At 45.2% G+C, this 13770-nt stretch overlaps 2 protein-coding genes across 3 annotated transcripts in view; one reads left to right on the forward strand and one right to left on the reverse strand.

The window, feature by feature from the left end:
* The window catches only part of PIP4K2A (phosphatidylinositol-5-phosphate 4-kinase type 2 alpha), a 176985-nt gene extending 168946 nt beyond the window's left edge, over window positions 1–8039 (reverse strand). Inside the window, exon 1 of one of the 2 annotated variants that reach the window (XM_050804061.1) lies at window positions 7640–8039. In XM_050804061.1, the coding sequence (XP_050660018.1) occupies window positions 7640–7783 (144 nt within the window). In that variant the 5' untranslated portion in view covers window positions 7784–8039. The remainder of the gene's footprint in view (window positions 1–7639) is intronic. The other variant, XM_050804063.1, reaches the window with a different exon arrangement.
* The window catches only part of MSRB2 (methionine sulfoxide reductase B2), a 456570-nt gene that overhangs the window by 38340 nt on the left and 404460 nt on the right, over window positions 1–13770 (forward strand). The gene's annotated exons all lie outside the window — the stretch shown is intronic.

A 13770-nucleotide genomic window follows, 5' to 3' on the forward strand; every position in this document is an offset into this window, starting at 1 on the left:
AGTCTATTCAATACCCTCCACCCCCAGCATTCTAGACACTGTAGTTATTTATACATATATTTACTTTGTGTCTGTGTCCCCTGTAGTTATGCACAATTTGAGGGCAAGGTCCACAATATATTCATTTTGCATCTGAAGCATCTTGCAGTGTCTCCATATTTAAAGACAAGGTGAAATATCAAGCCAATAGCTGACACAACTTGCAACTAATGAATGTGAATTAGATTTCTGACACTTCAAAGAACCTAATCGCTAGTGGAAGTGTGAAAAATACAAGAAAGAACATAACAAAATAGATAAAGTAAAGCAAGGGCACAAGGATAACTCTAAAATGATAATTCATAACTCAAAAATACACAAGGATGCCAAGTACAATGGTGATGTTCTACGAAACAGGATAAAGTAACCACTGATTTAGCATACAATCTGATAATTTGCTACATCTTAGCATTTAAAACATTAAAAAAAAAATAGCATAGGCATGGTAGCTCAAGCCTCTAATCCCAGCACTTCGGGAGGCCGAGGTGAGAGGATTGCTTGAGGCCAGAAGTTTGAGACCAGCCTGGCCAACATAACAAGACCCTGTCTCTATTTTAAAGAATAGTAATAATGACAGCTAGCATATTAAGAACTTACCATGTGCCAGCACTATTTAGGCATCTTACAGGTATAAATTTATTTAATCCATATAACAAACTTCCAAAGTAGGTACTGTTATTACCTTCTTTTATAAACAAGGAACTGAGAGGCAAAATAACTTGTTCAAGGTCACATAGCCAACCGAACACTGACTCCACAGCTCTTAATCACTGTGCCCAGGAAGCTGAAAAACGATAAACATTTAGAATTGCAAAGCTTAGCTGCAGGTAAGTTACTGTTTTAAAACCCCCTACAACATTTTTCATAAACAAATTATGTATTGGTTCTCACCCTACATGCTCTGAACATTAACAATGAGTTTCTTTCTATAAAGGGAAATATAGTTTTTCAAGTAGTTTTCTCCCGTGTTAACAGCTAATACTCTGTCCATCCAAGAACAGCTCTTAAAATTAAGAAAATAAAAGAACTCAAAGCAATGAATGACTCCTGAGCTTGGCCCAGGCAGCACAGCTCAGTGGCTAAGGGAACAGCTGTGAATCTCAAGTACTAGGCACTGTGACCAAGGCGGTAATCAATTCAGCCCATGCGTGTTCCCCCCAGAGTATTCTTCCTGGCTGCTGCGTGCTCCCCCCACTTTCTCACCCCACACTATCCCCATCTTATTCTTGGAAGGGTTCTTAATGGGGTCCCATGAACTCCCAAGTGGTCCATGGATAGAATTAAAGGGATCCTTGAACTTGGTAGGACATATCCTTTGTATTTTCATTTATTCCTTTAAAAGCCTCATTCTGAAAAGGAGTCTATGGCCTTCACTGGACTGCCATAGGAGTCCCTGGTACAAAAACGAAAAGAAATAAGGATAAAGGCAGATACAGGGAAATAAGCTAGGGGGTTTCAATATCAGTCGAGGAAAGAGGGAAACAAATCTGGTTAGGAGTGACAGAAGTGAGAAGGAAACGAAGAGAGGAGTCAAGGAAACTACCCAGGTATTCCTAACAAAATGGCATCTTTCACCTTCCTTCTACTTACTTTCCAAAAAAGAGGAGTTGCCTCTACTTCCACTCATTCGCTCCTTAAGTCTTTAAGCTTTCACACCCGCCCCCAACCCCAATCACTTTAGCACAAGCACAGCCATGACTCTCAAGCACTTGGGAGCATCTAATTCTGCCCACCTCTGTTTCCTCTTCCTGTTTCTTCTTCCTCGGTCCTTCCCTCAAAGCCAAGTGTCCCCAGTGTCCCCGCTCCTCTGGTGGAGATGTGACTTACCAATTCTGTACACGCAGGTCTCAATGGTCTATCCCAGCCCTAGTGGCTCCCAAGCTCCAATCACACCTTTCCAGCATCGCACATGGTAGTGTCACTGCAGGATCCACCCACCACCACCTGCAATTCCACATTCTTGAATCTAAATTGCTTGTCTCCCTTTCCAACCTACAATTTCTTCTCCCAAATTTTCTAATCTATCATGGGGCCACCATTCTTCTAAGGGCTCATCACATACAGTTGGGGCTGGGGGGAGGGATCCTTAGTGGCAAAGTTCTTCCTTCCACTGCTACGTAGCCTATGGACCTGCAGCATCGGCACCACCAGAGAGTATGATAAATGCAGTCTCAGGCAGCACCCTCACTGGATCTGCTGAATTAGACTCTGCATTTTAATTTGTATTGTTTCTTATTTAGTTGGAGCCTCCATCTGTCACCCAAGCTAGAGTACACTGTACAAACATGGCTCCCTGCAGCCTGGACCTCCTGGACTCAGATGATCCTCCCACCTCAGCCTCCTGAGGAATTCGGGCTACAGGTGTGTGCCACCATGCCCATCTAAGTTTTTACATTTTTTTGTAGAGACAGGGTCTTGCTATGCTGCCCAGGCTGGTCTCAAAATCTTGGCCTCAAGTGATCCTCCTGCCTCAGCCTCCCAATGCACGGCTAGGATTACAGGCATGAGCCACTTGCCCAGCAGCAGAGTCTAATTTAGCAGACTTTTTTTTTTTTTTTTAAAGTCCCCAAGTGATTGATATGCACCGTAAATTTTGAGGAACAGGGATCTGGTTCTTTTAATATATCACCATCCAAACTGCATTTGAACTTTATTACTTTTAGGCATCATTTACCGAATCCTTATGATGTGCTAATTACAGTGCTAAGCCTTAAATACAGTATCTCATTTAACCCTCAACCCTGTGAATCATAATCATTATCTCCATTTTAAGAATGTAAAAATTGAGGCTCAAGTGACTAAATCACCTGCTCAAGCCCATCAATGCCAAAGTTAGCATTTGAACCTCATCTGTCCAACCACAAACCACTTTTGCCAAATTGTACCAATTCCCTTCAATTCCAAAATTTGTATTTCGAAGGCTATGCTGGCAGAATTAATTACTCTGGTTGACTGCATTTTCTAATCAACTTAAAGAAGATTTTGGTGGTTTATTATAATTATTGCCGGCAACCTTTCTAAAGGCACAGCAGATCAGGATACCCTGGAAATAGAAATTATTGACCTGACATGGGCATCATTCTGAGTACTGAAGTTTAGTAACTCTAAGTACTAAGTGACACTAAGTACTAACTATAAATACTTAGAGTTCACTCTAAAGTATCTGACAAATGGAGAGGAAAATGTATTCTGTTCTCTGGTCATAATCCCAAGTTTTAGGGAGTATAAAATGACTTCTCTAATAAACTTTCTGTATGTCTGCTTGGTGTGTTTCTTTCCTCTGAAGATTAAAAAGAACAAAAAAAATAGTCTGAGGAGACTAGTTCTTGAATGAATGGTAGCTGAGTTCCACTCAAGAATTTCATCTAATGTCTAATTTTAATTTTAATGTAATTGCCTTATTATGTCCTATTCAGTCAAAGTCATTTCACAGTCACTCACATCACTTTAAAACTTAGTTTCCTTATCTTCTTTCAGTGCCCAAATAAAAACCCATGAACCTAAAAAAAAAAAAAAAATTATGATGCATCCAATAATATGGTCTTTATTCCAAAAACCAGAGCCTGCGAAGAATACAATCAAAGCCACTGATGCTCCACCAAAGACACCATGCATTCTCCAGTCCACACACAACACAGCACACGGTGTTCCTCAGGCTGGCCCTCACAGATCCCCACAGTAAGGACCCACGGATGTCCAGAACCATCCAGCTCTATTACTAGGACAGAGACCTGCCTGACACTGCCTGGCAGGCCCTTTCCCCTCTCTGGGACTGTTCTTTCCCCAACGCCAACAGGCAAGCGCTGCCATGTTTTTATAACTGTTTAGTCCAAGGGATGGCCACAAATGACCAAAGCCAGACCAATCCCAAATGGAATCCTTCCATGGTATTTTTATAACTGAATTAGAGACAGGAAGCCCTTTTTGGAGAGCAGAAATGACAAAATATGAAATACAGGAACCGTTCATTCCCTGCTCTGTGGAGGAACCAGCCAGCTATGAAGGAGAACTGAGCCAAAGGGTACAGAAAAGTCCCACGCACTCACACACCCACACACTCAAGCACCCAGCTCTTCACATGGTTCCATAACCAGCCTTTCCTTCTACTGTGATAGGCCCCCCAAACCCCTCAATACCTGACATTTTTGCCAAAGCTCATTTGAACTTCTACAGCTTTAAACCAAAAGCCTCTAACATCAATACTTAGCTACTTCTAAATAGTATATATTTTAAACAAGTTTTATGTGCTTTAAGATTTTTCTATATGGATAATGTTTTCCTTTGGATATTTAAATAGGTTTTAAAATACTAATTTCTAAAAGGCTCACATTTCACTGTGGATAAAAATCTTTTAGAATATCTATTTGAAATAAGTCTTGGCTCATATCATTCAACATGCTCCCCATACTATTAAAATATCATCTTAAGATGCTTACTGCTTGATCATTTTTAGTTTAATTCTAAATGTAACAAGACAAAACTGCCTTCAGTCTTTTCCTTTATGTATTCAGTTATATTCTCTGCTTAAAATACTTAAAAATTGGCACTGATCCATTCACTGATGGGTATTTTAAGTTAGAAAGCAGTAACATATCAAATTAACCACACAATGGCAGGCTTACTCCCGACGATGAACATTGCCCAAATCAAGATTTTCATTACCACCTCAATGGACTTGAACATTTTCACCTTAATTGCAAGTTGTTATGTTTCAATCAAATCGACTTTGGCTTAATAGACTGCAGTGCAGTTCAGCTACATTCAATATAACAAACTCTTAGTTCACAGTCTCTTAAAATCACCATAGATTTCCTTCTCCTCTAGTCAAGGTCTTGAAAATTCCCTGAATGCTGCTGCATTTGGAAGGTTATAATAGTAAGACAACTTTTATATATAGTATCTACAAATCCTAGTACAACACTGTGCACCTAGTAGACTGAAAACACAGACTCTTGAGTTAGACTTGGAAATCATCCAAACAATCTCAGTTCACAGGTGCAAACACTGATGCCAAAACCTGACCTTAACATGCCCAAGGTCAACAGTTAGAGTTTAAGAAAAATTTAAAGCGCAGATCCAATGAACGTTTTACCACAGGACGCGGAAGATGCTCATATACAACACCATGCTTGTTTGTTCTTAAGACTGCTGACGTTATTTATTCTCACATTATACTATAAACTTTGGTGCACAGAAGGTCATATAAAACCTTAGTAACACATTTACCTAATATCAGACACTGTCACCTAAAATGAAATCAAACCAGAAATACACAGCATCTAAGTGCTTAGATTTCATGTTTATATTACACCTCCATTCTTTTTTCAAAAATAATATACTAAAGAAAATAGACATTTTGAAAAAGAAGGCTGTGAAACAGACCTTTCTTATGTCAACTCAGAGCCCTCAAAATAAAGATATTTGGACAAAAATATTAGAGGTGTTTTAGCAATCCTTCCCATAGTAGCTAACACTGTATGTGCCCAATATGTATCTGTTGAGTGAGTAACATGCTTACATTTATATGAAATGGAAACTTCACTCCTCTGGCTGTGGATACTTAGAATCGCTAACTTCTCTTGAGAGCAAAAGAAAAATAACACCAAATGTACTATTTACAAGTCATACACTACGAAGCACTTTAGTTAAATATTTCCAATTAGCAAGAAACTCTAAAACAAATGTAGCAATTCATAAATGTAAGGTAGCAACATAAGTTTTTACAGTTAAAACATACACAATTACAATATTTTTAAAGGCAAACTGGAATTCAGACGAGTTCCCAGAAAGCACACTCTCTTTCGGCAGCATATTGTTGACACCACCTTACTAAATTAAACCCCGAGACAGAAACATTCTCCTGACCAAAACACCAGAACTCCAAAGGAGATAAAGGCACATGAGTAATATGATATGAGTAAGCACTACAGTATTCGTCCTTTTTTAAATTATAAGTTTCTATTCTAGTAATAAGGGACCCAAAAACTAATAACGTAAAGAATAAAAAAGCTTAACAAAATTATACGTAACTCTACATTGTAAACGTATTACCTAGGAAAAACTGCATTTCATTTTCTGTAATAAAACTTGAGAGAGGAGTTTTTGGTGCAGTAATGCATGCTCTTGTAACAACTTACAGTCCCAAATAGCTAAAGAAGTTGTCAGGAAGTTACAATGAACTTCAGTGAATCAGTCATTAAGCTGGATAAAAATAATCATTTCTCAACTTCTTCAAAAACACCCACACCATGCAAACACGATCGATCCTGATACTGTTTCGCCCTTCCCCCTACGCAGCTTGGGGAAGAAAAATACAAAAACGATGCTTTTAGGCATTTTAAACAACTTCACTACATTGAGAGTGTGTTTTTTTTCAAAAAGCCAGCATGGTTTTCTGTCATTTCCACTACGCTGAAAAGGACATATAGACATCCATCGAAATTAAAAGCAGGGAAAGCGGACTTACACTTTTCCCCAGATGCTAAGTGACTGCAGTGACTAAGGTCATGGTCAAAATTCACAGCTCATTTAAACTTTCCTGGCTGAGCCAACAGCTCCGATCATGTTTCCTGATCCTATCTAAGTGGATTAAAACTGCAGGAGTTTCTCGCTGTCAGATCAGCAGGAGGCTATTTCAGACCCTCAAACCGCAGTCCGCATAGCCCGCAGCGGCGCATCCTCCAACCCCGACTGTGCGTGACGCTAACATTTCCACGCGTTCTTCTCTAGCCTTTCCCACACCCCTCACAGCGGCTGCGCCCAACTCGGGACCCCCTCCGCCCGCGCCCTCCGGGACCCCCGCCTGCTGTCCCTGACCCGGCCGCCCTTCTGCAGTAGGCGACTTCTGCCCGACTCCTCAAAGTGGGGGGAGGCGACGAAGGGAGGAAGACTCCCCGCCAAGGGCTCTCCAGCCCGCACAGCGGCAGGGCGATGCGGGAGAAGCGCAGGGATGCCGCCCGACGCCAGAGCCATATTTACATCGGCTGCTGCTTTGCCAAAAGGCCGACTTGTGCCCAGTAATATTGCCTTTAAAGGAAAAAGAAAGGACCTAAGCACTAAAGCTGCTGCCCCAAATCTGCTCGCGCTCCGGTATCCTCGCCCCAGTGTCCCAGTGGGAGGTTCGCACGCGCCCAGCCCGGGACAGGTACACCTGCCCGCCGGCGGAGGACGCGGGCGCCGCGCCGCCCCCACACCGGGCAGCGGTAGCCGGGACCCGGCCCCCAGCAGCTCCCGCCCGGGCTGACAGCCGAGGCGGCGCCATGCCCCACACAAACTTCCCACCTCCCAGGCAGCGGGGACCGACCCGCAGGCGGGCGGACTGGGGGCGGCACTGGCACCCACCGTGAGATCCACATGCACACGGGACCCCCGTCCCGCACCTGGCCCTAGATCTAAAGGGGACGCAAGTGGTGCCTGGGCGGCCCGGAGGGCTGGGGGCAGACGCCGCGGGGCTGGGGGCTCCGAGGCAGGCGAACAGCCGGAGGGCCGGGGCTGGCTCCGGCTCCCCGCCCCGCAGCAGCTGCAGCCGGAGGAGGAGGGGAACGAGGAGGAAGAGGAGGAGGAGGAGGAAGGGGACCGCGCGCCGCAGCCGAGCCCTTACCGAGTGGTTTACTCCCCACATCAGGACGCTGAGCAGCGGGTCGCTGGCCCGAAACAGCTTCACTTTCTGCGCTACGAAGTGCTTCTTCTTGGTCTTGGTCTTGCTCGCCAGGACGGAGGACCCTAGGTTGCCAGGGGTCGCCATGGCCGCCTCCTATGTCCCCTCCACCGCCGCGCTCCCGAGGCCGGGGACCCGCCCTCTCTACACCCCGGCCCGGGGAGGCAGCCGCATCCCCCCGGCGGCGGCCCCGGCGCGCCGCGCTCCGCTCCGCCCGCCGCCGCTGCCGGCGCGCTCGGCCCCGCTCGGCTCGCTCCGCCCGCTCGGCCCGGCAGGCTGCGCTCGGCTCGCGCCCCGGCCCGTATCCCGCGCCCGCCGCGGCTCCGCGCTCAGCCCGCGGCTGGACCCGGCGCGCCGCGAGCGGCTTCCGCGTTGGGCGCCGGCGTCATGACGCAGGGGGCGGGCGGGCGGGCGGGAGGTGGCTGCGGCGCCGCGGGCGGGGCACTGGGTGCGGGGCGCGGGGCGCGGGGCGCGGCAGCTGGACCGTTAGGCTGTGCCCTCCCGCCCCGGCTTCGCTGCAGCCGGACCGCCGCCTGTGCGCGGGCGAGCTCCGGGCGTTCGCTCCCGGCCCGCGGAGGAGGCCGCGGGTTACGAGCGGGGAACCTGGGGACCCCGGCCGGGCGTCCCCTGCCGCTCCCCGAGGAGGGAGAGGACAGGGTGGACAGAGTGAGGAGGTTGGGCAGAGGAGCCCCCAGGTGTCGATCAGCTGAAGGAGGGAGGCTCACGCGCTCACCCACGCCACGAGTCAGGAGACCCAGCCAGGTGTGAAATGCTACAGGGAGACTAGGGCTTCCCAGCACCGAGGGGAAGGACCAGGGCACGTTGCCGGGTCAGTCCCTGAAATGAACTTAATACCTTTGTGCCATTAACGGTCTGGCCTTTCAGACCCTCGATATGGGCCTCCTGGAATCATTCAAGAGGGAGACTCCCACCTAATAGGCTGGGCTGTCACTGCCAACCCACTCCGTGCCCGGGGCAGGACCCTGGGACCCTCACTGAGAGCCATTGGCTTAACCAGGAGAATCATGCCCTAAAGTGCACCTTCTTCCGATCCATCACTATGGTCCTTGCCATCCCTGCCTGTTTTCCAGTGCACTGACCGTCCATGGAAATCTTCACCGTCTTCCTCCAGATACACCTAAATGTAGCCCTTATTATGCTGAGAATACCTGGCCTACCTCAGGAAGCTGCCATTCCAAGTATGTCTAAAACCCTGCTGCCCCCATATCGTCCCTGCAGTCGTCATTCTGTGCTATGTATTTACCCTGACACAGGCCTCCAGTCCTCACTGAATAGGTTCTTGGAAACTGTCACCTTAAGCAAAACACCATATAACAAAACCAAATTTGCCATAGGCTGACATAAAAAAGAAAGCTTCCTAGAGCTTTCTTTCTGGTCACAAAAACATCACCGAACTTCGAAGTAAAGACTCAAAACACTTCTAATATTAAACATTAAAATAAATGTGAGCTATACCTCTTTTTTATTTTTATTTTTTCCCTTGAGATAGGGTCTCGCTGTGTCACCCAGGCTGGGGGTGCAGTGGTGCAATCACAGCTCACTGCAGGCTCCACTTCCCCGGACTCAGGTGATTCTGCCACCTCAGACTCCCCAGTAGTTGGGACTACAGGTGTGCACCACCGAGCCTGGATAAACTCTTTGTATTTTTGGTAGAGATGGGTTTTCACTGTGCTGCCCAGGCTGGTCTTGAACTCCTGGGCTTCAGGGATCTGCCCACCTCAGCCTAAAGTGCTGGGAATACAGGCACCAGCCACTGCACCCGGCCCACCTACATTTTTAAAAGATTGATAAAAACAAGATAATGGTTTGCCAAATTTCTGGTGAGTCAGTGAGCGATGGTTGCTGTGGTGCTGGGTTAAATCAAGGAATAAGTGTTTGCAGAGCAAAAGTTGTCGGGAGGACCTGCTGCTACCATCAAATTCAAAAACAATCACAAATATGGTAGCTGAGTGCTCTCGTATCTTGTTTATTGTCATGCATTTTTGTGATTAATGTACACTTACATATTTTTATTTTAGAGTCATTTGTTTCATGAATTTATTCATTTTTCCAACTCATTTATTCCAGTTCAAGGTCACAGACACTGGGAGCCTATCCCAGCAGCTCAGCTTGGGCAAAAGGTGGGAACCATCCCTGGATAGAATGCCATTCTATTGCAAGACACACCCACCCCCACACACATACCCCTATTCTCACTTAAACTGGGACCATTTAGGAAGGGGGCAGTGGTTCATGCCTGTAGTCCCAGCACTTTGGGAGGCATGAGGCAGGTGGACTGCTTGAACCCAGGAGTTGGAGACCAGCCTGAGCAATATGGTGAAATCCCATCTCTACCATAAATACAAAAATTAACCAGACATGGTGGTACACACCTGTAGTCTCAGCTATTCAGGAGGCTGAGGTAGGTGGATTGCTTGAGTCCAGGCAGTCCACCTACAGTGGAGGTGTAGTGAGCTGGGATCATGCCACTACACTCTAGCTTGGGTGATAGATGGAGACCCCATCTCTTAAAAAAAGAAAGAAAGAAAGAAAGAAAACTACTGATACCATGTAGACAAGCCTATGAACTGAACATGAATGTCTTTAAGATGTGAGAGGAAACTAGGGTACCCAAAGAAAACTCTTGCAGACACGGGGAGAACCTGTAAATACAAACAGTGGTCCTGGCCCAAAATCCATTTCTTTTCTCATCAACATTATAACAAAACAACGTTGAACAAAATGACATTATTTGAGGACCTGCTGTATGTTGTCTGTTGTCATTATCACTCCACTCAAATATAGTAGATACCTTCTGTGCCCTTGGCAGACTGCTTGGTCCTATCAGGGAGATGAAGGATGACAGGCCATTATCCCTTGAGAATCTTGAGTCTCCTCAGGGGTTAAGGGGAGGTCATGTAGTCACCTTCATTTGCTCCTATTCTTTCTTTGACTGTTTTTTAAACACAAGTTTACCCCCAAAGTCCCCTCATAGTAATTTCCTGCTTGCTTTCATCCAAAATGATATCTGCTTCTCCAGCATCAACCATCACTACTCTTAGTGTTTTAAAAAAAAAACCCAAAACCTAAATTTTTAGTGAGACAACACGGGACTGAGCTGTAGCTCTCCCACTTACTTGAGCACATCACTTACCCTCTCCCAGCCTCGGGTTCTTTATGTTAACAATAGGTATCATCAGACACAAATGTCACTTTAGGAACTATTTTGAACCTGGTAATATAATCCTGCCCTACCTACTTTATAGGATGTTTGTTAGAATCAAAACCAACGGTAGATAATGGCCATGAAAGCCCTTTGTAAACCAGACAACACAATAGAAAACGTAGCGTGCTTGCAAGTAACTCATAAACTCTCCCCTGACCTCAGAGAAGTGCCTGGTTGCACATTTGTACATTATTTGTCCACAGGCATCTTTTAAAAGTGTCTAAAACCATCTGGGCGTGGTGGCTGATGGCTGTAATCCCAGCACTTTTGGGACACCAAGGTGGGAGAATCACTTGAGCCTAGGAGTTCAAGAGCAGCCTTGATATAATAGTGAGATCTAATCTCTACCAAAAAAAAAAAAAAAATTTAAATTAGCTGCACGTGGTGGTATGCACCCTGTGGTTCCAGCTACTTGGGAGGCTGAGGCAGGAGGATCACTGAGGCTGCAGTGAGCTGTGACTGCACCACTGCACTCCAGCTTGGGCAACAGAGCAAGACCCTATCTCAAAAAAAAAAAAAAATTTAAAACCAAGTTTGACATCTTTCCCCATCCCACAAGTTACTTTATTTCTTGTATTATGTTGGAAATGGCGTTCATATCACTCAGTTACCCAAGCTGGAAGTTCTTTTATTTAACAAATTTTCATTGACCAGGCTTGAAGGCTTGCCATCATCATCAATTATTGCTTTTCACCACCACCCAACCTAAACTCCTTTACTGGATCCTGCCCTTGAAAACAATTAGACTCAGAAATTCTCTCTTCCCTGATGCTTTCCTGATCCTCCTAATTCAAATTAATCCTTCCACCTCAGTGCTTCCATAGCATTTATTTGTTTCATAATGGCTATATTATACTTAATTTTATATTAATAATGCAAGACAACAGGCTTGCTGCACCTGCCAAAAAACTGAATTTAGTGACGACGGAGTGCTGAATGAGCCTAGAGGAAGAAGAGATGGATACCTGTTGTCAGGAGAGGCTCCTCCTTAGGAAAGCAGCAATCTGTGGGTGGGTGCAGAGGCCAATAGCACCGTGTGAGGGACAGATAGCGGCGTGGTGTGGTATTTTTAGGTAGTTATGAGGAGACTTGCAGATAGTTATAAGGAGACTTGTCCTTTCAAAGGACAGAATTTCTGGTGATTTCACATGTTTTGAATGGCATCTAACACAATGCCATTCACAAATACATCATTAAATGATTTATTTGTTTGTTTATTTAATTTAATTTTTTGAGACAGGGTTTCACTCTGACACCCAGGCTGGAGTGCAGTGGCAAGATCACAGCTCATTGCAGCCTTGAACTCCTGGCCTCAAGCCATCTCCTACCTCATTAAATGATTTTGCCAATAACCTTTCACATTAGCTTTGTGGTCTGTGGAGGGTGTGTGTGATGCAAGAGTTCTAGAGTCACAGAAATGACCTTAGGTCATGCCTGTCATCCCAGAGCTTTGGCAGGCCAAGGCAGGAGGATTGCTTGAGCCCAGGAGTTTGAGGTTACAGTGAGCTATGATTGTGCCACTGCACTCCAGCCTGAGCAACAGAGTGAGACTGTCTAAAAATAAAAAAGAAAAAGAAAGAAGAACGAAGTGACCTCAAAATGTGTAATCCAATTCTCAAATTGTATGCATTAGATAGGCAATTGAGATCTAGAGAAATGTAATAAGTAATTTCTTGGGCAATAAGAAACTTTGAAGGCAAGGACCGTGGTGTACCTGCTTCTAGGGCCTCTCAGTGAACCCTGAATACTCCCTTTCCCATAGCACCTGTGGTGAAATTTTGGTGAATAAAGAAAACCGAATTTTTTTATCTCTCATAACAAAGTTACATGAAAAGTTTGCATAGCCAGAAAATGTTTTGTGCAAGGTTCCATTCAGAAATACTTTGTTAGGAAATTAGGTTGGACATAATATTTGTTAGGAAATTAGGTTGGACATAATAAACTCCAGGGCTAGATACTACATGTAGATTTAGCCACCTAGCAGTTTAATCACTGTTTTCCTTTGGAGTTTGCATGCTAATGAGACAAAGTTACGTCCTGCTTGCTCTTGGTTCAGCCCACCTGGTTCAAGCTGCTTACCTTATCGAGGGTTGAAGAACCCAAACCATCCACATTTGCCAAAGATCTGGAAGAGAGGCATAGCTGGAGAAGGAAGATCAAGGGAGTGTGACTTCAAGAAGAGCATGCGGTTGTGTCAGTCAAGAAGAATGCCATGCCCTCCTCAACAGCCACACCCTTTTGCATTTGGCCTGATGGGATGTTACTCATCCAGACAGCAAACCCATCACAAAGGGAAGAAAGGCTCCGGCAGCCAAGTTCACTAAGAAGAAAGAAGGACATATCAAGAGGATTTAAAAGGTTCACAATACTGACTTGGATTTATTATTTATTTATTTATTTATTTATTTATTTATTTATTTATTTATTTTTGAGATAGGGTCTCACTCTGTGCCCCAGGCTGGAGTACAGTGGCATAATCATGGCTCGTGGCAACCTCAATCTCCTGGGCTCAAGCGATCCTCTTGCCTCCGGCCTCCCTAATAGCTGGAACTACAGGTGCACACCACATGCCCAGATAATGTTTGTATTTTTTGTAGAGACAAGGTCTCGCTATGTTGCCCAGGCTGGTCTGGAACTCTTGGTCTCAAGTGATCCCTGCCCTTGGCCTCCCAAAGTGATGGGATTACAGGCGTGAACCACTGTGCACAGCCCCCAATACTGACTTGTTTATGCTTTTTACTGTTATGGTTTTGTTTTTGCTTACATTTACTGTAATCAACCTTATTTAGTATCATAAAACTGTATGGTGTAAATATTATGTTGTCTAAGGTATACAAGACCAAAAGTA

Source organism: Macaca thibetana, chromosome 9 (genome assembly GCF_024542745.1).
Source record: "Macaca thibetana thibetana isolate TM-01 chromosome 9, ASM2454274v1, whole genome shotgun sequence".
Taxonomy (NCBI): Eukaryota; Metazoa; Chordata; class Mammalia; order Primates; family Cercopithecidae; genus Macaca; species Macaca thibetana.